Source organism: Cicer arietinum, chromosome 6, assembly GCF_000331145.2.
Source record: "Cicer arietinum cultivar CDC Frontier isolate Library 1 chromosome 6, Cicar.CDCFrontier_v2.0, whole genome shotgun sequence".
In the NCBI taxonomy this organism is placed as follows: Eukaryota; Viridiplantae; Streptophyta; class Magnoliopsida; order Fabales; family Fabaceae; genus Cicer; species Cicer arietinum.
In genome coordinates, this window is record NC_021165.2 from 30765089 (window position 1) to 30787527 (window position 22439).

Below are 22439 nucleotides of genomic sequence, written 5' to 3' on the forward strand. Positions count from 1 at the left end.
TAATAAGATTTGGATAAAACTAGTTTCTTTCAATGTGTTTGTCTTCCTTTGGAAGTTGTTATAAAATAAATTAGGAACAAAACACAAATTATTGAGGAAAAAGTTTTTGATAAAGGAGAGATCTAAATTTTATTTAGGTTGTGGGATCATGAATTGACTTCTGATTTCTATTTTGTTTTTTGTTACCTGTATTTGTATCTATGGATCGGGAAAAAAAGACCCGACCAAACTCTACTTGACTATAGAGAGAGAAATGAGTGTGGATTGTCAAAGTACGGTGGGTCAAGTTACGAGAGAGGAAAGTCAATTACAAATGGATTGGTGTGGTCAGGTTTGATTACGGATAAATTCAAACTAGCATTAAAAGTGCCCAAAATAGTGTCAACCAACTACACGTTAAATGGTGTCGTTTATTAAAACTATGTGAAGATCCGACTAAACAATACCTAAGACATTGTAGAAAAATCTAGTCCTTATTGCAATTGTTAGTACTAATATATTCCTTTTTTATTAATTCAATCACAATTTTCTATTGAGTAATAAATAAACCTTACCACATTTTCTATGATGAAGATATAATCCATATTTAGTTAAAATATATTAAAGATGTTAAAATATACTTAAATAAATATGATATAAACATAAACACACTACAACTTTTCGAGTTTAGACAACAATAAAAAGGGTGGCGTAAACCAAAAAAATTGTTGCCTAAAGTTTATGCAACAGTTTGACAAAGGTTTATAAAGTGTGGTCTAAAGTAGGCGTTGGCTATTCTCTAAGGCCATAATTTTTTTACTTTTGTCCACGAATTCAAGAAAACCGTTGCTAAAGATGCTTAAAGAGACAACGATTTTTCTGAATGTTTCAGGCCACAGTTTTAAATATTGGTTTTGGTCACATTTCTTAAACTTTGCCTATCAAATAAGACCATAGTTTTTCAAACGTTGCCAGAAAGCAATAAATTTGTATAGACAACACTTTTTGGTCTAAGGCAATAAATTTATATGTGTTGCTAGCACTTTTAGCACACTTTTTCAAATGTTACCTATATGTTTATGCCACGTTTTAAACCACAATTTTCCAAACATTTTTTCAAATTATTGAAAATTAAATAAGTCATTGAATAAAATACACAAGAGTTAAACATAATCAAATATTAATTAAAATATATGATAATAAGGAAAAATAATTGTCTTATCAAAATATTATAACACAAGTAGTAATACACATCCAAAACATTGATGCTTTAATTAAATGATTTTTTACAAATATTTTTAAAATATTATAAGAATACTCCCACAAAAGAGGAATTAAATATAAATGTTTAAGCACCAAAAATTTAAAAATTCATATTTAATTAATCTCTTGTTAAACAATTCAAAAATTTTTTGGAGAGATTTTTATAATATCCTAGGTATAACTGAAAAAAAATCATTTAAAAATTCAAATGATATATATGAATTGACTTAAACGTAAGAACTAAAATTATAAATGCAAAATATTTGAGGGACCATTGTTTGATGAAATATAAATAAAATCATGATTTAATTATTATGTAAATAAAATCATAACTAAATTACACACACAATTTATTCACATTTAAATTTAAATTGACCATAAATTGTATATGTAACTTATCATAGTTGTTAAGAAAATAAAGTTCAAACACCGAATCAAATACATATTAGTAAACAAAGTCACTAATATAATTCCATAAAAATGAAAATTTTAAAATATATTGTCAAAAAGAATGACAATATCTTATATAATAAAGATTAAAGATACAATGACAAAATGATATGGTGAAATGTTAGACACATCAAATGCTTCATAAAGAGAGAGGAATTTGAATGTAAAAATTATTATTTTTTTTTAAATGTAAAAAAGGTAAAGTGGATAAAATTATGAAGTAATATAAAGTTGTCACCATAAAATTTGTTGATACTACCATAACACACTAAAAAATATTTTTATTAAATTTTTTATTAATTAATGAAAATGCGAGTGACAGTCAAATGATTGAAAGTTGATACTACATTCAATATACTTCGAAAGTATCAAAGTTGTCAAAAAAAAAAAAAATTATATATAAAGTTATGTTTCAACATCAAAATAAACGCTTAATCAGTTAGTATTTAAGATGTAACAATTGCAATTACTTATATGCTTATGCGGCCATAGTTCAAGATAAAAATTGAAAAGAAAGTTTAATGACGATAATAACAAATGTACAAAAATACCTTCACCAAGATAAATGCATAATCTCTAAATAAGATAATTTACTGTTCATGACTAAAAGGTCAAACATATAATTGACCAAAATAAACTATGGACATTGACAAATGAAAATTCACAGAGATGGAGATGTAAATTAAGACAATATCTGGTCTCTCTAATCCTTGCCACTTAATAAATTATACCACAAGAAATATTATTCATATGTCTTTTTTTATTTCAAAGTACTCAAATTTATTAATACTATTTATCTTCCTCTTCTTCCTCCTCCTTGTCCTCCTCTTCCTCATTCTCCTGATCTTCTTCCTCTTCTTCCTTCTCCTCCTCCTCTTCCTCCTCCTTCTTAAGGGTCTCATTGTTGTCATAGTATTGTTGTAAAATTTCTCCTTTCAATTGTTGTATTTTCTCTTTTAAAGCATTAATCAATACTAAAAATCAGAAAAAAGATTTGAATTCTTATAACAAGGCTAACTAATCACAAAGAACTCTTGATAAACGTACAAATTTGTATCTAAATAATGGAATCATAAAAATAAAAAAATAAAAAATAAAAAAAGAAATATAGCCTTTATTAAAAAATTGTCAAACTTATTTTTCAAGTTAAAGAGCATGTTACAAATGAACCTAAGAAAAACAAATTAATAAAGAAAATTGTTGCAGTTAATAGTGCACTAATGTGTGGAGTAATAAAATTTATTAATAAACAAAAAAGATAAAATTATGCATGCTATGAAGCTTTCATTCCATCCCTCCAAAAAACTAAAGTACTTAATCTACAATTTTCCTAGTTATAAACCAAGATAAAATTATAAATAAACAAAATTCACAACTCATAACTAGTATAAACATTTGTTGTAAATAATTTTGTATTTTGCAAAAAAAATTAAAGAGGTAAGAATGACAAAACACTTGCCTAAAACATTTATGACATGAGCTTACCCATTTGTGAGTACACGTATTGCTGCTTGCTTTCCAAAATCAACCTTAATACATTGTTCTCAGCAGCTATTTTTTCAGCACTTCTCTGTCATTGAAAGTTAAATACAATTGTTATTGTTCATGTGATATACTTTTGAAAAAACCATCAATTTAGTTCTTAAAGTATCACTTTTTCTTTAATTTAATCTCTAAATTAAAGTGTATCAGTTGCTGATACTTTTGAATTAATTGATGGTGATAAGAAAAAGAATATACTAGTTGTTGAGTTTTCATCGTTATAGAGTTTCATGAAAATACTTTGGAGACACTTATGTATACAAGAAAAATAAGGTAATAATTGATACAATAATATAGTTATTCATTAACATTTGTTTATCAAAAATAACTTGGCAATGCAATTAATTATTCCTCTGTCAGCATATAATGATTTTTAAGGATCTTGGCTTTGAAAGTTTGTTAGGAAATTCACTAATACTCATGCGTTAATAGTATATGTTCATAAAACTTAATGATTTTTTCACCGGAGAATTTGATTTGACAAAAGGTGTAATATTTTTGTTGAAAAAGCAAATTTTTGAACTTTTCAGGGAGGTAGTTGAATACAAAAATTCAAAGATAAAATTTCTTTATTTGATACTTTAAAATGCGTTCTTGAGATATAGGTCAGCATTAAAAAATTTACATTTACGTCTCTTCAGTAACATTAATTGAAATTGAATTCACAATTTACGGATCTGATATGTCTTTTTACTACTAAATCAAACCATTGAAGTTTCAAAAATTAATAATCTTAAGATGTAATATTCGCAAGTATATGAAATCACCACTTTAGTACATGTTATTAAGATTTTAGAAACTAAAATGATAATTTTATATATCTCATATATTAGTTATTTTTATATATATATACTTTAAGAATTAAATTGTAATAGTGATAATTTAGAGATTAAATTAGTAGTTATTCATTTGTTTATGAACCACAAGTTGACATAGCAATTAACAATGCTTTTTTTTTTTTTTATATATTAAAAACTTAGTGTGAATAAATGGTGCCCCACTACATAATAGGGAGACCTTAATTAGGGTTTATAAGGCTCATAGAATACTTATTAAGAATTTACATTTATCGCCTTTGAATGACACTAACGAGACTTAAATATGTAATATGCAGACAAAAGCTAGTCATTTTACCATTAAATTAAAGAATTGAACCAAAAATCAAACATACATATAAATAAGACTGATAAGTTGACAAAAATATATAGTATAACAATAAAGTAAATGACATGAAATTTTGATGCGTTAAGACATACTTGTAATATAGATTTTTGTGCAGATATGGATGCTGCTTTTGTTTGCAATGCTTGTACCTTCTTCTCAAGATTGGAAAGGTAATTATTATACTTCATTTCTCTCAATCTTGCAAAGAATTTTCTTTTTGCCAATATCCTATTATATACACATAGAAAGGAAAAAAAATAGTAGTAGCCAAAATATTTAAATAAAAGAATGATGAAAAGTTTATGATAACAATATATTCCCTATTATGATAAAATATTATAATTTTTTTTTAATAATCAAGTTTTATCTTAATTCATTGTATTTCATAAACTAATATGCAAATAAATTTTTAAATATAAATTCTTTATAATATTAAAGAGAGATTCAAAAGTATTTTTTAGTTAACGATTATGAATCAAATTCTAAAGGCTTCATATTTTTTTTTTTAATATTTTTCAACTTAATTTATATTATAAAGTTAAATAGTTTCGAATTTTTCTTAAAGTCACATTTTAAAATTGTTTTAGACCTATAAATTTGTTGGGCCAAACTTGCTACAATTATGTAGTAAAACAATGGACTAAAGAATATTTACATATAGACAAAACGTTTATAAAAGATAAAATATATAAGATCAAAATTATGAATGATACCTTTTAGCAATCTTGGAGTCGATTAAGGCTAGTTTTGTGTGCTTGACCCTAGACAATGATTTTTTGGAATCAGTGTTGGAGACATTATCTGAAGTAGATATCAACATACCAGATTTTTTGGTTTTTAACCCATCCATAGCTGAACTAGTGACAATTATGAAAATTAAGAATTATACCTTTCAATATTTAGTTCAAATTACTATATATTCAGAATAAAGAATAAATTGAAAATTTAATCGAAATCATCTATAGTATTAGATATTCACACACAAATCACATACACATCAAATATTGAATTAAGGAAAAATACACCAAAATAGTAAATATCTACCTATATTAGAGAGAGATAAAATGCTTGTGTTGGTTTTAAGGAGAGAGAGAGAGAATATGAGATAGGAAAGACTTCAACTCAAGAGAATATATTGAATCTAGTATCTCTTATTCCTTTTATCATTCACAAATATATATAAATTACAAATCTATAACTAATTATTATTTTTAATTCCATATTTATTTTAATAATTTAATGAAAATTATTTGATATATATAGCAAAAGACGAATGAAATAATAGAAGCAATTAATTATATTTGTCCAATTTTCGTATTTCGATAACTCATCAATCAAAAGTTACTCCTCGAAAGAATCATACCAATCCATTTGACAGACTGACACTGAGTTGTAATAAATATTCATATGGTGTGAGACTTGCATGACTAACATGCGGCAATCATGCACCTTTTTGTTGTTGTAAAATAATATAATATGTGTTAATCATGCAGGGAGTCATCAATTAACGTGTAAGTCATGTATTAGGTCACACTAGTTCACATAGAATGGTGTCTGCAATACGACTATAACAAAAAAATCATATTTTATCTATCACGATAGTCATATGCAACAATCAATGAAACATGCATTAAGTCATACTAGTCTACTACCACAAGACATGATACATTGACGACCATTGCATGTTTTTGCGTTAAATGCACTTAATGATAAATGCACTCTATTATAATAGTAATAAAAGAATTGATTTCAAGAAATTATAACCTAAAAAAAAAAGTTAAGTTGTAGATCACTTTTAGAAATAAGTAAATAGTCGGGATAAAGAAGTTGTAAAAAAAACAATTATTACCAAATTATGAAAAGCCTATGCTTCCCTAATGACAATTCTTAAGGTAGTTCTCATCACCTATCCGAACCAGCTATTGGATCGGTCATGTTGTTAACTTGGTTTGCACCTAGGCTCTAGAAAGTAAAAATTGTGCAAAAATACATCAAATAGTCTCACATAGGAATCGAACCCAGCTGATTTAAAAAAAATGTACAGTTTAATCAAGCATCAAGCTAACGAAAATCTCTGAAATTTAAAGGCTATTGAGTTATATAATTCTTAAACAGTGGTAAGTATTTTGACAGAAGAAAAACTACTCCAATCACCAAATACAGTTTTTATTTTGTGGATGAAAATAAAGACAAAGTTACTTCAATGATATCATATAACTAAAATATTAAAACCATTATACCATATTTTTCAAAATACATATTTACAAATTTTAGAATTTTTTAGACTTTTTTTTACATGAGACGTCTGGTTCAATCAAGTTTAATATATATACAAACTTGTTGTAGAGACTGAATTATACGACCGAGTCATCTGATTTAACTCAGTTCAGTCATGCAGGTTAACCAGTGACCTAGCGATTTGATTAGTAACTCTTTGATCCCTTAAACTTGCCTAGACGATGACGAAGTTGGTTTTTAAAACATTGATTAATAATATTTTTTTCCTTAATTTGAAATGTCCAATAATCATAATGGGATACAATAGTAGGACATTAAGAAGACAAAAGCACACAACACAACTATAGATACTAACTAGTTCTCAATTTTTTTACTATTCAAACACTAAATGTGAGTATGACTTACTTAATACAACACATACTTCACTACTTCTTAACAATGATAAATCCTTGTATCTATTAGAAAATATTATACTACATATCATTTATCTTATTATCTTATTTCAATGTAACACTAATTGCTCCTCATTTTTATGTAAATTTCCACAAGTTTTTAGCTGCTATTTTATTTATTTTGCTTTAGGTTTAGTGATTTTTAGAATATAAATCCTTATCCTTAAACTCTCAAAGAAAATGGTTTAATTTGTGTTGATTATTTTCCTAACCAGACAATTCTTGAAGTTTTGTTCTATTTTGTGTTTCAGCTTATTAGATTGAGCATTTGAAGAGGAATAACATCTAAGAAGTTTTGGAAAGTTAACCATAAAAGTCAATGAGAAGTAGAGAGATGTTCTAAAATTCATACTCGTATTTGTTATCCACAATTTACCTAATATAAACAACAGATTTCATTGTTGTTATTATGATTCAATTAAAAAGTCGTTCAAATATTTTTTAAACAAAACTACAAATAAAACCAAAATATTTTACTGTGATTTGAGCCTTCAGATGTGGTTGTTGGAGCTCTGTTTTACTCATTGAACTCCATTAGTATTTGCAAAGATTGGTATGAATTTGGTGTGGGTGTTTTTGCAGTGTACTTTGAGCATGGTTCAATATCCAGGTTGTGGTGACTTTTTTGTATCTTTCGCACATCTTAACACTCAATTTTGTTTCTTAAATAAAGCATATTATAAAGTTCAATTAGTTTTTAGCATTACAAACCAACTTTTGGACACACTGATATTAATAGTTGTTTTAACAAAGCCATAATACTTTCTTTCCCTTACAAACATATCACATAGAAACAGAATTAAAGACCATAACATTTTTATAGAAGCCGGAACAACAGCATCCCCTTACATCAAAGAGATAATGAACCGGCAACAGGAAGTTGCAGCATGTTTGTTATATTATCCATCTTCCATCTAACTCAACTGTGAAAATAAAAAGATCAAAATCCTCACATCTCATCATGTTGCTGATACTCTTCCTCTTCCTCTTCATACTCATCCTCCTCAGCAGTCGCATCTTGATACTGTTGATATTCTGAAACAAGATCATTCATGTTACTCTCGGCCTCGGTGAATTCCATCTCGTCCATTCCTTCACCAGTGTACCAATGCAAGAAAGCCTTTCTCCTAAACATAGCAGTGAATTGTTCACTCACCCGTCTGAACATTTCCTGAATCGACGTCGAGTTTCCAATGAAAGTCGAAGCCATCTTCAACCCTGTTGGGGGAATATCACAAACTGTTGATTTCACATTGTTTGGAATCCATTCAACAAAGTAGGATGAGTTCTTGTTTTGAACATTGATCATTTGTTCATCGACTTCCTTTGTGCTCATCTTGCCTCGGAACATGGCTGATGCAGTGAGGTACCGTCCGTGTCTAGGATCGGCTGCGCACATCATGTTCTTTGCATCCCACATTTGTTGTGTGAGCTCCGGTACACTAAGGGCCCTGTACATCTGAGAACCTCTTGAAGTCAAAGGTGCAAAGCCTACCATGAAAAAGTGAAGGCGAGGGAATGGAATCAGGTTCACGGCAAGTTTCCGAAGATCGGAGTTTAGCTGACCAGGGAACCTCAAACAACATGTGACACCAGACATAGTTGCTGATATCAAATGGTTCAAATCGCCGACTGCATAAAAAAATCAAACACCAAAATCAGAAACCTTATTGAACATAAAAAAATTAAAAACATATGGTTGGAGATCACACCAACTGTATCACAATAAATCAAACATCAAAATGAGAAACTTTATTGAACAAATGCTACAAAATCGAAAAATGAGCTTACAGCTTGGTGTAGTGAGCTTGAGGGTACGGAAGCAAATGTCGTACAAGGCTTCATTATCAAGCACCATACATTCATCGGCATTTTCAACAAGTTGATGAACAGAGAGAGTGGCGTTGTAGGGTTCAACAACAGTGTCGGAAACCTTAGGAGATGGAAAAACTGAGAAAGTAAGCATCATTCTATCTGGGTATTCTTCCCTGATCTTTGAAATCAGAAGGGTACCCATTCCAGAACCAGTTCCTCCACCTAGTGAATGACATACTTGAAATCCTGCTCACAAAAAGAACAAAACACACCACCACCCATTTGATAATCAGCCACAAAACAATCAAAGTTTACACCTTTACAAACAAACAAACATTATAACATTTCATGATAATAACACAAATGAAATCAAATCCAATTAATATAAACATGACACGAAAGTTTCCAACTTTACTAGTAGAAAAGATACACACAAACACTCCATTTCAAAACTTAATAAAAAAAAAAGCAAAAAAGTAATCATTTCAATCATTTCATTTAAGGGAAAAAAAATGAAAATTTCACATACCCAATTCACCATTCATACAAAAGATCTAACTGTTATCATAATCAACAAATCCCCATTACACAAAACACATAACAACTGCAATTTTGATTTTCAAAACAAAAACAAAAACTAACAAACCCATCAATTTAAAATTCAACAAAACCCTAATTTTCAAATTATCAAAACAAATCACAACACAAAAAAGCTCACACCTTTCCAAAAAACTACACGCACCTATTTACAGAATCACCAACAAAACACTAAAAAAAACCATAAACAAACTCAATATCCAATTTCACTTTTTAAACCACACCGATTTCAATACAAAACACAAAACACAAAACACATATAAAGCTTCAACCTTTAACTAAATAAAGAAGAAGAAAAACCATACCCTGCAAACAATCACAGTTCTCAGCTTCTTTACGAACAACATCAAGAACAGAATCAATAAGCTCAGCGCCTTCAGTATAATGACCTTTAGCCCAATTATTACCAGCACCACTCTGACCAAAAACAAAGTTATCCGGTCTAAAGATCTGACCGTACGGTCCAGACCGGACACTATCCATAGTTCCCGGTTCAAGATCCATAAGAACCGCTCGTGGAACGAACCGGCCACAACTAGCTTCATTGTAGTAAACATTGATTCTCTCTAGCTGAAGTTCAGAGTCACCAACGTATCTTCCTGTTGAGTCGATTCCATGTTCCGCACAAACAACTTCCCAAAATTTTGCACCGATTTGGTTGCCACATTGGCCACCTTGAATGTGAAGAATCTCGCGCATTTTCTAGAGAGAGAGAGAGAGATAGATTTTGAAATTGAAACTCGAAAGGGTTTTGAATTTGTGTGGGGTTGGAAATGAGGGTTTTGTTTTTTTATATATAGAAAAAAAATGTTTGAGGGGTTTTTTTCGGGAGAGTGCTGTCAGTTTTTTGAATTTATTGTACTGAGTGTTGTACTTCGTTTGATCTTGATCGAACAGTTTTAAGAAAAAATATTTTTATTTTATAATAAAATACTGAACTTAATTTTTAACCGGTTGATTAAAATCACACAGTTTGTGATGTGAGGCTGTACGAATACAGAACAGTTTTGGCTGTTGTTAACCGGATCCGTTTTTTTGTTGCAACGGTTGGATGGTAATTTTGGAATGAAACGTTGTGAATTTTCTTTAATTGGGAGTTTTTATTTTTATTTTATTTTTTGAAATTTGAGATGACAGCTGGACAAACTGGATGCATTGCTGGTTTTTAGTAATTTGAAATTTGAAACTGGGAGAAAAGGACAGACATTGTATGGTGTGGTATTTTTCTTATTTGCCTTGGTCAAAAAATGTAACGGCCAATTTTTATTGAGATTTGAAACTTTTTGTCCTAAAAGTTAAAAAAGTTTATTTAATTAATTTTTAATTGTACTTTTTAATTTTTGAGAAATGGGTTGCAGTAAAGTTGGATAGTCTTGTCTTTTTCTTCTAATTCTTTTGGATTATAAGTGTACTTAATTCAAACTCATGGAGCCTTTTTTTAAATAAAAAATGATTGATTGGTTGCCTTATAAATGATTGATAGGCATTATATTGCCACTCCAAATCAGATCTTATAGATTTAGCCTTTGATAAAATTAAACTATAACTAATTAATAATTGAAAAATTAATTGATAATCGATCAGAGTTAAATAATAATAAAAAAACTAGTTGATTAAAATTACAGATAAATTTAACTTATAAAGTGTAAAATGATATCAAAGTGTATTATTAATTAATAAATTTTTTAAATTTTATAAATTACAATGTTCATTCATGTTTTAACTCAATGGTCATTCAATCTTCTCGTCTTATTTTTTATTTTCATATAATTTCTCTTTATTTTTGGATTATGATTTTTCTTTTATTCTTATTTTATCATTTTTATTTTGTTTTATTACGTTATTTAAATTTCATAATTGAGTTTGTTTTTACATAATTTTTGTATGCAAATCATAATTTTAATAAAGTTGCCACTTTTTATTTGCAGTATAAAAGTTATTTACTAACTTATGTAGAGAGGAGAACGTAAAAGGTTATGTAAAAGACGTTCAATATTACGTTATCTTAATGAAATAAAAATTTAAACACTATATTTAATCGTACAAATTTATAAGCTACTTCAATAAGATATATGTTATTGAAATTACCAAAATTAGTATTAGTTTATTTTTAAATCTAAGATGGATTCATCATTGTGGCTTCATAATGCTTTTTAACTATGATTCTATAAAGTTAAAAATTGCAGCTTCTCATCTAACTTAATTTCACATTACGTTTTATCAAAATTCAAATGATTAATTATGGATCCTTGGAGATGGTTTCTGGTAACGGCATATGATTATTGACAATGGCTCTACTTGTTAGGTTTATGTGTGAGTTGTTAACTCTCACATTGAGTATGAATGAGTTAAATGTTGGATATATAAGAGTGGAAACCCATATACCAATTGCATTACAGTTTTAAGTGGAGATATGGTGTCAAAATCTCTTGTGATCTTGGAGTATTTGTCTCGTCGTTGTTTCTATGCTTCCTTGAAGTCTCCAACCAATGATATTAAAGCTTTGGTTTGGCTTGATGGAGGAGTGCAACAACTTGATCCGTAAGTTATTAACACTGTTAATCACAACATTCTCGCTTCCTTCCTATCAATAAAAAAATAACATATTTTGTATTTATCACATATGTATCATGTTCGATTTTCACCGAAGGTAAAAACTCGTTATTTTCTATTGATAGGTAAGGGGTGAGAATGTCGTGATTAATAGTGCCGATAACACTAAGGGTCGGAGTTTACAAGGAACATGAGTGTGGATCCTAGTGTATAAGGTTTTTGTATCGAAAGTCTTCCATATAGTATAGTCATGAAGCGAAATTCGTTGGTTGTAACAGCGGTGCAAATGTAGGATGCGAGAGACTTACACTTGAAGGAGAGATTTCGGGTTCAAATGTGAGTCGTTAAGTTTTACATTGACTATGAATGAATTATATATTAGATATATAAGAGTGAAGACTCATATGCGTAATATTTTAAAGTTTTTGGTATAGATGTGATGTCAAAGTTTCTTGTAGTTCTAGAGCATTTGACATGTTGTTGTTCCCTCCTCCCATCAACTCTCCAACACGATTCGGGGATAACCCGACACTAAAACATGTGTTTGACACCCCTAAGCGCGAGTACTTTAACGTCTTTAGTGGATTGGGATAAGGTTCAATAAAAGACGTATTAGGATAAAGTTCAGTAAAAGACGTCTGGTAGTCCGTAATCTGCTCCAAAACACCAATCAAACACTTTTTTTTATGGACCAAACAAACAATTAAAATGTTATAGTTAGTATCTACAATTTGCTTTTAGTTAGGGATGTAAATAACCTGGTAAAAAAAAAGAATGTAAATAGGGTTGAGTGAGTACAAATAGTTTAATAATATATCATAATCAGTGGCGGATCTTGACAAAAAATATTGGGGGGTCGAAGAACGACAAGTATTAACTAAACTATTATAATTGAAATTCATAAAAGTGATATAGTTTTTTTTAGAGTTTGACGAAATTCGTACATAGTAGACAAATTGAAAAGGTTATAATTTCAATTGAATAATCTTTTACATTAAGGTAAAGATAAGAAAATTACTGCTTTTTATTATATTCTCATAGAAAAATTATTTAAATAAAAAAGAATAAAAATGTGAAAAATATAATCAAAATAAAGTGAAATAGGTGATGTCTGTAAGACCCGTAATTTTAAAGTGTACTTTATGTATTTTGTGTATTTTGAATTTTGGCTCGGAGGCTTTTTAGCCAAAGTTAATAATATTTTGGAGTTTATATGATCAAAAGGGTGTTTGGATACCGTTTAGAATTACTCGTCGTTAAATAAATTAAATTAACTGCGATGAACCTTTTACGTAGAATTTTATGCCTTATGGGTGAAATGGTAATTTTAATAAATATCAAGGTATTTGGAGATATTTGTTAAAAGTAAGTAATATATATATATATATATATATATATATATATATATATATAAATATATTTATGTATATATGTTTGTTTGAGGGGAAAGGAAAAGGAAATAGAAAAGAAAGGAAAGAGAATAGAGGAAAGGAAAAAGGAAAGAAAACTAATGGGGAATCTCTTAATGTCTCGGTTACTTAACTATCGTTTTTGAAAATCGTTTCGGTAAATGAGTATTAAGAATGGGGAATCTCTTAATATGACTGTTTGCTTAACGTTTTGTTTTGAAAATCATTAAGTTAAATCGGTATTAAGAACGGGGAATCTCTTAATGACTTATTTAATTAATGTTGTTTGAAAGTCGTTTCGGTAAATGAGTATTAAGAATGGGGAATCTCTTAATGACTCGTTTACTGAATGTTTTGCGAGAAAATCGTTTAAGTCAAAAGTATATTAAGAATGGGGAATCTCTTAATATGACTGTTTGCTTAACGTTTTGTTTTGAAAATCATTAAGTTAAATCGGTATTAAGAACGGGGAATCTCTTAATGACTTATTTAATTAATGTTGTTTGAAAGTCGTTTCGGTAAATGAGTATTAAGAATGGGGAATCTCTTAATATGACTGTTTGCTTAACGTTTTGTTTTGAAAATCATTAAGTTAAATCGGTATTAAGAACGGGGAATCTCTTAATGACTTATTTAATTAATGTTGTTTGAAAGTCGTTTCGGTAAATGAGTATTAAGAATGGGGAATCTCTTAATATGACTGTTTGCTTAACGTTTTGTTTTGAAAATCATTAAGTTAAATCGGTATTAAGAACGGGGAATCTCTTAATGACTTATTTAATTAATGTTGTTTGAAAGTCGTTTAAGTTAAATGGGTATTAAAAATGGGGAATCTTTTAATATCTGCATTTGCTTAACGATTGTTGTGAATGGGGTCTGTGTATGCTCATGCATTTCATTTGGTAAATTGTGTCGACCCGTGATAGGTGACACCTTGGTAAACTGTACTGACCCGTGATAGGTTGTACGTTTACGATTTACTATTTAGTAATTCGTGTTGACCCGTGATAGGTGACACCTTGGTAAACTGTACTGACCCGTGATAGGTTGTACGTTTACGATTTACTATTTAGTAATTCGTGTTGACCCGTGATAGGTGACACCTTGGTAAACTGTACTGACCCGTGATAGGTGGTACGTTTACGAGTTACTATTTAGAAAATCGCGTTGACCCGTGATAGGTGACACCATGGTAACTGTACTGACCCGTGATAGGTGGTACGTTTACGATTTACTTTTTGGTAAATCGTGTTGACCCGTGATAGGTGACACCATGGTAACTGTACTGACCCGTGATAGGTGGTACGTTTACGATTTACTTTTTGGTAAATCGTGTTGACCCGTGATAGGTGACACCATGGTAACTGTACTGACCCGTGATAGGTGGTACATTTACGATTTACGTTTTTGGTGAATTGTGCTGACCCGTGATAGGTGGCACCTAGGTAAACAGTACTGGTCTGTGATAGGCGGTACGTTTACGATTCCCGCTTTTTCTTTTAGTAAATCGTGTTGACCCGTGATAGGTGACACCTCGGTAAACTGTACTGACCCGTGATAGGTGGTACGTTTATGATTTACGCATTTTAGTAAATCGTGCTGACCCGTGATAGGTGGCACCTCGGTAATTGGTACTTTGGCCTGCGATAGGCGGTACGATTATGATTTACGGCCCTTCGAGGAGGGTTTTGGTTTGGAATTCCGAGTCCATGCATTTTGGCATATACGCATTGCATTAGGGTGCTTGGCACGCGAGTCGTGGTTGATTTGAGTTTTATGATTAAGTGATTTGAATTTGAGTCGTTGTGGTAATTGCGTTGAAAATGCTAAGTGTTATGTGTTGATTGTTGTGTGTAAGTATGATGGTTATCGAGATCCCAATTGCCGTGGTAATCGTGTAGGAATTGCTAAGTGTTAGGTTGTGAACTTGATTAGGAATGACTTGAGTAAATGCATGAATTTTTGGAAAAACGATCAGGGAAATCGATTTCCCAATCGATTGGATGAGTTGCAGGAAGTTCACTATTTTAACCTAATCGATTTGCCAATCGATTGTATAAATATGTCTTTCAAAATCTTTTAAGAAATCGATTTGGAAATCGATTGGCAGAGAGGCAGGAACTCAGCAAAACTGCCAAAATCGATTTGGAAATCGATTTGGCAACACAGGGACTCATCAGAACTGACAAAATCGACTTAGAAATCGATTTGGTCATGCAGAAACTCAGCAGAACTGACCAAATCGATTTGGCAATCGATTGGCTCAGCAAAAGTCCTTATTTTGAGTTAGATAATCGATTTCTCAATTGATTTATCAATGCTTTGGTCAGTTATGTATTACTTGATGGTTTGAGAACTTCATTTTGAGTTCATTGTTAATTGACAAGCATTATATGAACTTTTATCATATGGAAAATCCTTTTAAGGTGCATGCTTAGTTGAAAGGTTATTTTGTGCATTTAAAACTTAAATGTTATGTGTTATCTATTAATTTCGGTTGGTGACCCTTTACAATTATTGTGGAAATCTGGGCTTTGCCCTCAGATGAGAGTCAGGACGATCCTACCGGTTCGTACCCTACGGACGGGAATGGAGATGGGAATGCGTGATTGCAGTTACATTAGGAGGATCTCACGGGGCGCGTGGAGATACTCATGGTGTATAGCTTTTTGGTAGGATGATCAGATTAGGATGATGTATAGGAACTAGGTGTCCTTCTTTTTGGATTGGAGTATTTTTAGTTTGGAAAACTGTACTTATACTAATATTGTCAGTTTGACTTTTTACTTGAATGGGTTCCATGTACCATTTGTTGTTGTGTAAATGCTTTGGATTTATAATTGGAGAAACTCTTCCGCTGTTTGTAAATTATGATGACTCAATTATTTATCCAAAGGCATTTTCCTGATTTAATTCTTTGTTTTATTTTAATTCCTTTTAATCTCTTTCAAAAAAAAAAATATACCCTCGCTTTGAAAAACGGGGTGTTACAATATAGCCTTAGTTTATTAATCTAACGTTATTATTTATAAAAAAATAAAAATAAAAAAAATTTAGGAGATATCGTGACCTCTGTCCGCCTCCGAGAACATCTGCCTCTGATCATAATATGCCATAATTGTGTTCAAAAGTAATAATATACCCCTAATTCAAATTAGTTGGTGATGTATTTTCATCTTATTTCTCAGCTTTTGAAACTCGAAAATCTTCTATTTAGAATATCATCGATTCATATTTGTTCTTACCGTAGGAGCAGTTTGGACAAGTTTGTTATTACTTAATACCGATCTAGCAATTTTATTTGTTTAGACCTCTCGTGTATGTAACTCTTCCTAAGGTTTGTGTCCATAAAACTTTGACAAGTTTCCATACATGCTGCTCTATGCTTTACACAAACACAAATTACATTTTTATCTTTTAAGTGATTTTAATTTGGTTTTAAGTTTTAAGTTTTTATTTTTATTTTTTTTATTTATATTTTAATCTCTTAATTTGTAAACGTTTGACATTTTTTTGTCCTTAAAGTTTTATTTGTTTCATTTAACCTTATAAGTTATAAAAATTGAATATTTGAATTACAAATATTAAATTCTTCATTTCTGTTAGTTACACCTTTTTATTTTTAATTTAACTTTGTACACTAATATAATATGGTTTTAATTAATTTGTATGTCTCTGAACTATTTGAAAATATTTAAATAGGTCCTTAAATTAAAATAAATTTGTCATTGAATCCCTAAATTATTTTATTTTTTTTATTAAAGAAAAATTAGTCAAACGTTAGTCTTACGCTAACATGACATATTATATAATATAAATAGATCCTTGAACTAATTTGAAGTTTGCAAATAAGTCTCTAAACTAATTAAAACATATGAAATCTGATTTATAATATATATAAATATAATTTATTATTATCATTTATACTTATTACACTTTTATATTAACAATGAAATATAAAAGAAAAAAAATTAAATTTAACAATCTATATATATATATATATATATATATATATATAGATTATTTAATAAATATATAAAATAAATCATAAATGATTTTAAAGTACAAGTTACAACTAAATCAAGATATAATTGTCTAACAAACTACATTAATTAAACTTTTTTTTATTAGATATAATAACATGTAAATTTTAAAATTCAAATCTTTATTTTTTACATTTATAATAAAATTTTAAAATAAATTGCGGTGAAATGGTAATTTAACAAATATCTAGATATTTTGAGATATTTGTTAAGTTATGTTTAATATATATATATATATATATATATATATATATATTTGCTAATATGTTTCTCCTTGTATGATACAGGTCATTGTTTATATATATAACACACCAGTTTCATTTGTAATGAAACTAAATTGGTTTGCTTTGTCCAAAAATCGAGTTTAATACGAGGAAAATAGTAAAAAATAATCAACGTAACTTTTTTAACTTACTTTTTTAGCTTACGAGTGTAACAAACATTTAATAAGAATTATTAATTGGTTATTCTTTTTTCTTCTAAAATTTATATTATGTAAGAAAAGAGAAATCGTAGGGTGGATGAGTAATTCCACTAATTTGAAATAATGGTTATAAATATGAAGATCTGAGTTTAAGTTTGAGTAAAATAATATTAACATAATAATTAATTATTAACAAATTTTTTTGAAAAATGAGAAAAATTACTTACTAAAAAAAAAGAAAAAAAAATTACATAGAAATCATATACAGTAGTCTGAATAAAAAAAGTAAACGATACATAATAATTATCGTGTCTCATAATTATCGTGTACCGTATTTCACTTGTTCAAATATCATTAATGTAATTAGCAAAACTAGTAAACTTATCCATGAAATTTTTTGTAATCCATTTGCTTTAACTTTTAAAAGGTGAAATTTAAACAAGATTATTTTGTACATTAAAAACCATTTTGTGGACACTTTTGAAAGTATGTACGAACATATATAATGACACATCCTACATAACTAGTGATTTATATTATATAAAGATCGGGGTGCAATTTTTGAAAAATGAATAATTTTATTATGAATATAAAAATAAATATTTAAGTTTTAAAGCAATTAGATTTTATTAAATCTAATAAAATAAAGATTTAATAAAACTATTATTAATATTTATATTTTGGTTTAGTTGTCACTTGAATTTCCAAAATATTTATTTTCTATTTTATGATCATTACAGATAAATAACAATGATGATATAATATATATCTTATAAATCAACTTTCATATGTTAAAATTAGTTTAGAGACCTATTTACAAATTGTAAATTAGTTTATGGATTTATATATCTAATATAGGTAACATTAGTGTTGACTAACACTTCTTTAACGTAATCACCTCATTGAAAAAATAAAATAGTTTAGAGATCTAATTATAATTTTTTTAGGTTAAGGATTAATTTAAAAATTCTTAAATATTAATTTAGAGATCTGCAAATTAATTAAACTTAAAAAAACATGAATGACTAAAATGTCTTTCGATTAAATGTCATGTATTTGTCTTGATACTTTTTAATATGCTAAATACTACATGTGGTCCATTAACTTAATTTCAATTAATATTTTAGTCATTTATCGTTTTTTTTTCTTTCGATTGAGTAATTTATTTTAATTTTAAGTGACAATTTGATCTTTTATATTTTAAAATGATGACAATGTTATCCTTTTTTTACAAAAATTCATCAAATTTTTCAAATAAATTTTATCAAATTTGCAACTCAAATCTTCAAATAAATTCATATTTGTCATTCTTAATTTGATGTTGTTAGAGATGAAAATATTAGTTTATTTTAAGATTTAAGTTATGAATTTGATGAAATTGCATTATATTGAGTATGATAATTAATTTTATGGGTTTTGTTTGAAATTTTAAGTGAATTTTTTGAATTTTTACAAAAAAAATTGTTGACATTTTAAAACATAAAATATCAAATTGTCACTTAAAATTAAAATAAAGAATCAAATCGAAAGAAAAAAAATATAATTGATTAAACCATTAACTGAAATATAACACACGCATGAATCATTCATACCATATATTTATACTTTATTTATATTCAACAACCATCAACATTCGTATTGCAAGTATCATATACATATTCTCCCTCTACCTTCAAGATTGGACCATCTACCTTTGTTCATTTTTGTCGATCTACGTATCGGTAATCAAGTAGACAATCATTTTTTTAATTCTATGGATCTACGCATCAGTAACCAATCTAAAGACGATCACTTTCATTTATGTCGATCTACGCATCGGTAACCAATTCGAAGACGATTATTTTTTATTTTTATGGATCTACGCATCGATAAACAATCTGAAGACGATCACTTTCATTTCTATTGATCTACGCATCAGTAACCAATTCGAAGACGATCGTTTTTTTATTGATCTACGCATCGGTAAACAATCCGAAGACGATTATTTTCACTAATGTCGATCTACGCATCGGTAATCAATCTGAAGACGATCATTTTGCACATCTCAAAATTTTGTTTGCATCATTTCCACTTTAACATTTCATGGACAATTTAATACGAGCGGTTCTTATTGTACAAAATTTATGTCCTTCTATTTACTTATCTTTTATCTGATAACATGAAAATGAAAAATGAAAATCACTGTTATTCATATTTTCATATTTTTTAAATAAAATATAATTAGATAGGGGCAATAGTACCCCCAATTTTGTCCAGCCAAATTGTATATTAATATTTATGTTGTCATTCATAATTATTAGGCTTAATTGTAGTTTTGGTCCCTCTATTTTAGCTGAATCGCAAAAGTAGTCCCCTCATTTTGTTTCTCCTCAGTTTTGGTCCCCAAACATAATATTGGTCAAAACTTGTTGAAATTTCATTTTTTTAAGCCGCACCACACCATTTATGATAATAGATTTCAGGTACAATTATTGTACAAAGAGATCTTGAGGCATTGTATGACTTAAATAATCACACACAAAAAAATGAAACTTCATCAAGTTTTAGACCAAAATTCTGTTTGAGGGACCAAAACTAGGGAGAAACAAAATAAGGGGACTACTTTTGCGATTCAGCTAAAATATGGGGACCAAAACTGCAATTAAGCCTAATTATTAATACAAAAAACAAAAATGATACAATTAAAATATAATTAATAAGTGTTGAAGTCGTCTCATCAAATTACATCATCAAATTATAATTTTAAGTGTTAACTCAAACCCAAATTCTTGCTGGCAGCTCGCAGACCCAAACTCAAACCCATAATTTTAATTGAAAAAAATGATAATTTTGATACATGACAAAAAATGATATGTAATGAATTAAGTAATGAAAAGTCAACTGCCTTTGCCTTTAGTCATTTTACATATGATACAGAGCAAAGAGACAAACTTTTGAGTTTGAAGCAGAAACAAAAAGACAAATTATGTTGGATTCAAGACCCAAAGTTGCAAATAAAAAAAAAGGCTCTTTATCCCAACAAACCATTTATGTCCTTTACAATTATAATTCCAAAAAAAATAAACAAATAAAAATAAAAAGGCTAAAACTATGAATGCATCAGATGTACAAGAAAAAACTTAGATTATGAGCAAAGAAATTAATCATCAAACAAGAAATTGATAGAGAAGCACAAAGACAAGCAGGAAAGCAACCAGACAAGTTAAAAACTCTATAAATACATCTTCATTTATCTTTTAAAATGGATTTGAGATTAACTCTGCTTATAAAAAAAAAATACATACAAAGATGGAGCAGGAGAAAAAATCAGAGAGAGTATCAATAACAAACAATAAGCAGAAATGACATCTTTTAATAAATAAAAACTATTATTAAAGGTTAACTAGAAATGACGTCTTTTAATCCATGGGTAGCCAAACATAATTTATACAATTTGATAATTCTGAAACTTATTTTTATAAATAAATAAATATAAAATCAACTTTTTAAATTTGATTAATTACATGTGATCTTTTTTTAATCTTTGAGTTGTTGAGACACAAGTTATACTACTTGGTGGTTTTAAAACTCAATTATAAAATCGAAAAAAATATAAAATATTCTTAAAAGGATTAACTAGATGAGACATCTTTTTATTTTGAGTTTTTGATACACGAGTTGTAGAGCTTGATAGTCCTAAAACTCACATAAAAATAATAAATTTTCGAGTCAAACCAGCTCATTTTCTTTTCTTGTCAAAATATATATATTTTTTATAACAAAACAATTTTTTTTTTTTTTTAAAAAATCAACACAACCACACTTTCTAACCAAAAACTACATAGCTTTGATTTCTCCATCGCACGAGAGATACGTAGGAGCAAAATCACATTCTTGTCAAGCACATTAATAAAAATTTCTTTTTTGTCCTTTATTTGTTAAGCATACATTTATTCCAAAATCATATTAAAAAATAATAATAATTGTTATTCATATTTAATAATAAGGAGAAATAAATATACTTAAGTTAATATTAATCTTGCACAATTAATTATAGGTAACCATATTTTAAAGGATGTCGTAGGATACTTATATCTTCCCTACGCATAATCGACTTTCGAACTCAAAATTTGGTTTCAAAGTTTTTTTTTCTTTCTATTTTTAAGGATTTTCCAATATTTTCTCTATTTTAAAATAAATTTTAGTGGCGACTCCATTGAATTCGAGAAACACTTGAAATTTTAGGCCACGACACCTCCTAGATCAACGTTAGGAATATGATTAATAAAATGAGCGTTAACAACACGACGAACACTATTACAGTGAATATCATTGTTCGTGCATTTGGTTTAAATTAAACCATGTGTGGAGCAACACTGTTTTTATGAGCACATACTTCTTTACCAACTTCTTTGCAACAACAACGTCTTCAATAGATTGAACTATTCCATGACTATTATAATTTTTTCGACAATTGTTTATGGAATGCCCAACATCACAATAAAAATATAATTTTTCATAATCAATGTAA

General features: G+C 28.6%; 2 protein-coding genes across 2 annotated transcripts; both read right to left on the minus strand.

Annotated features, from left to right (window-relative positions):
- Positions 1-2285: 2285 nt before the first annotated feature.
- LOC101513523 (probable transcription factor PosF21) lies at positions 2286-5249 on the minus strand. The gene is made up of 4 exons (XM_027335299.2): positions 5112-5249; positions 4491-4626; positions 3178-3262; positions 2286-2645 (listed from the first exon to the last, which is right to left on the minus strand). Exons 1-4 carry the CDS (start codon positions 5246-5248, stop codon positions 2482-2484), a joined length of 522 nt encoding a protein of 173 aa, XP_027191100.1. The 5' UTR covers position 5249; the 3' UTR covers positions 2286-2481.
- Positions 5250-7742: 2493 nt separating this feature from the next.
- LOC101490319 (tubulin beta-2 chain) lies at positions 7743-10281 on the minus strand. Its single transcript, XM_004506588.4, has 3 exons — positions 9806-10281; positions 8880-9149; positions 7743-8720 (listed from the first exon to the last, which is right to left on the minus strand). Exons 1-3 carry the CDS (start codon positions 10197-10199, stop codon positions 8038-8040), a joined length of 1347 nt encoding a protein of 448 aa, XP_004506645.1. The 5' UTR covers positions 10200-10281; the 3' UTR covers positions 7743-8037.
- Between the last annotated feature and the right edge of the window lie 12158 nt (positions 10282-22439).

What these genes read in the sequence shown, in the direction of transcription:
- LOC101513523 (XM_027335299.2), bottom strand. Translation starts at nt 5,248, where the DNA reads ATGGATGGGTTAAAAACCAAAAAATCTGGTATGTTGATATCTACTTCA. An exon ending in GACTCCAAGATTGCTAAAAG is followed by an intron (nt 4,627 to 5,111) that starts GTATCATTCATA and finishes TGTATATAATAG; the next exon opens with GATATTGGCAAAAAGAAAAT. An exon ending in CACAAAAATCTATATTACAA is followed by an intron (nt 3,263 to 4,490) that starts GTATGTCTTAAC and finishes TTTCAATGACAG; the next exon opens with AGAAGTGCTGAAAAAATAGC.
- LOC101490319 (XM_004506588.4), bottom strand. Translation starts at nt 10,199, where the DNA reads ATGCGCGAGATTCTTCACATTCAAGGTGGCCAATGTGGCAACCAAATC. An exon ending in GAACTGTGATTGTTTGCAGG is followed by an intron (nt 9,150 to 9,805) that starts GTATGGTTTTTC and finishes TTTTGTGAGCAG; the next exon opens with GATTTCAAGTATGTCATTCA. An exon ending in CAAGCTCACTACACCAAGCT is followed by an intron (nt 8,721 to 8,879) that starts GTAAGCTCATTT and finishes TTTTTTATGCAG; the next exon opens with TCGGCGATTTGAACCATTTG.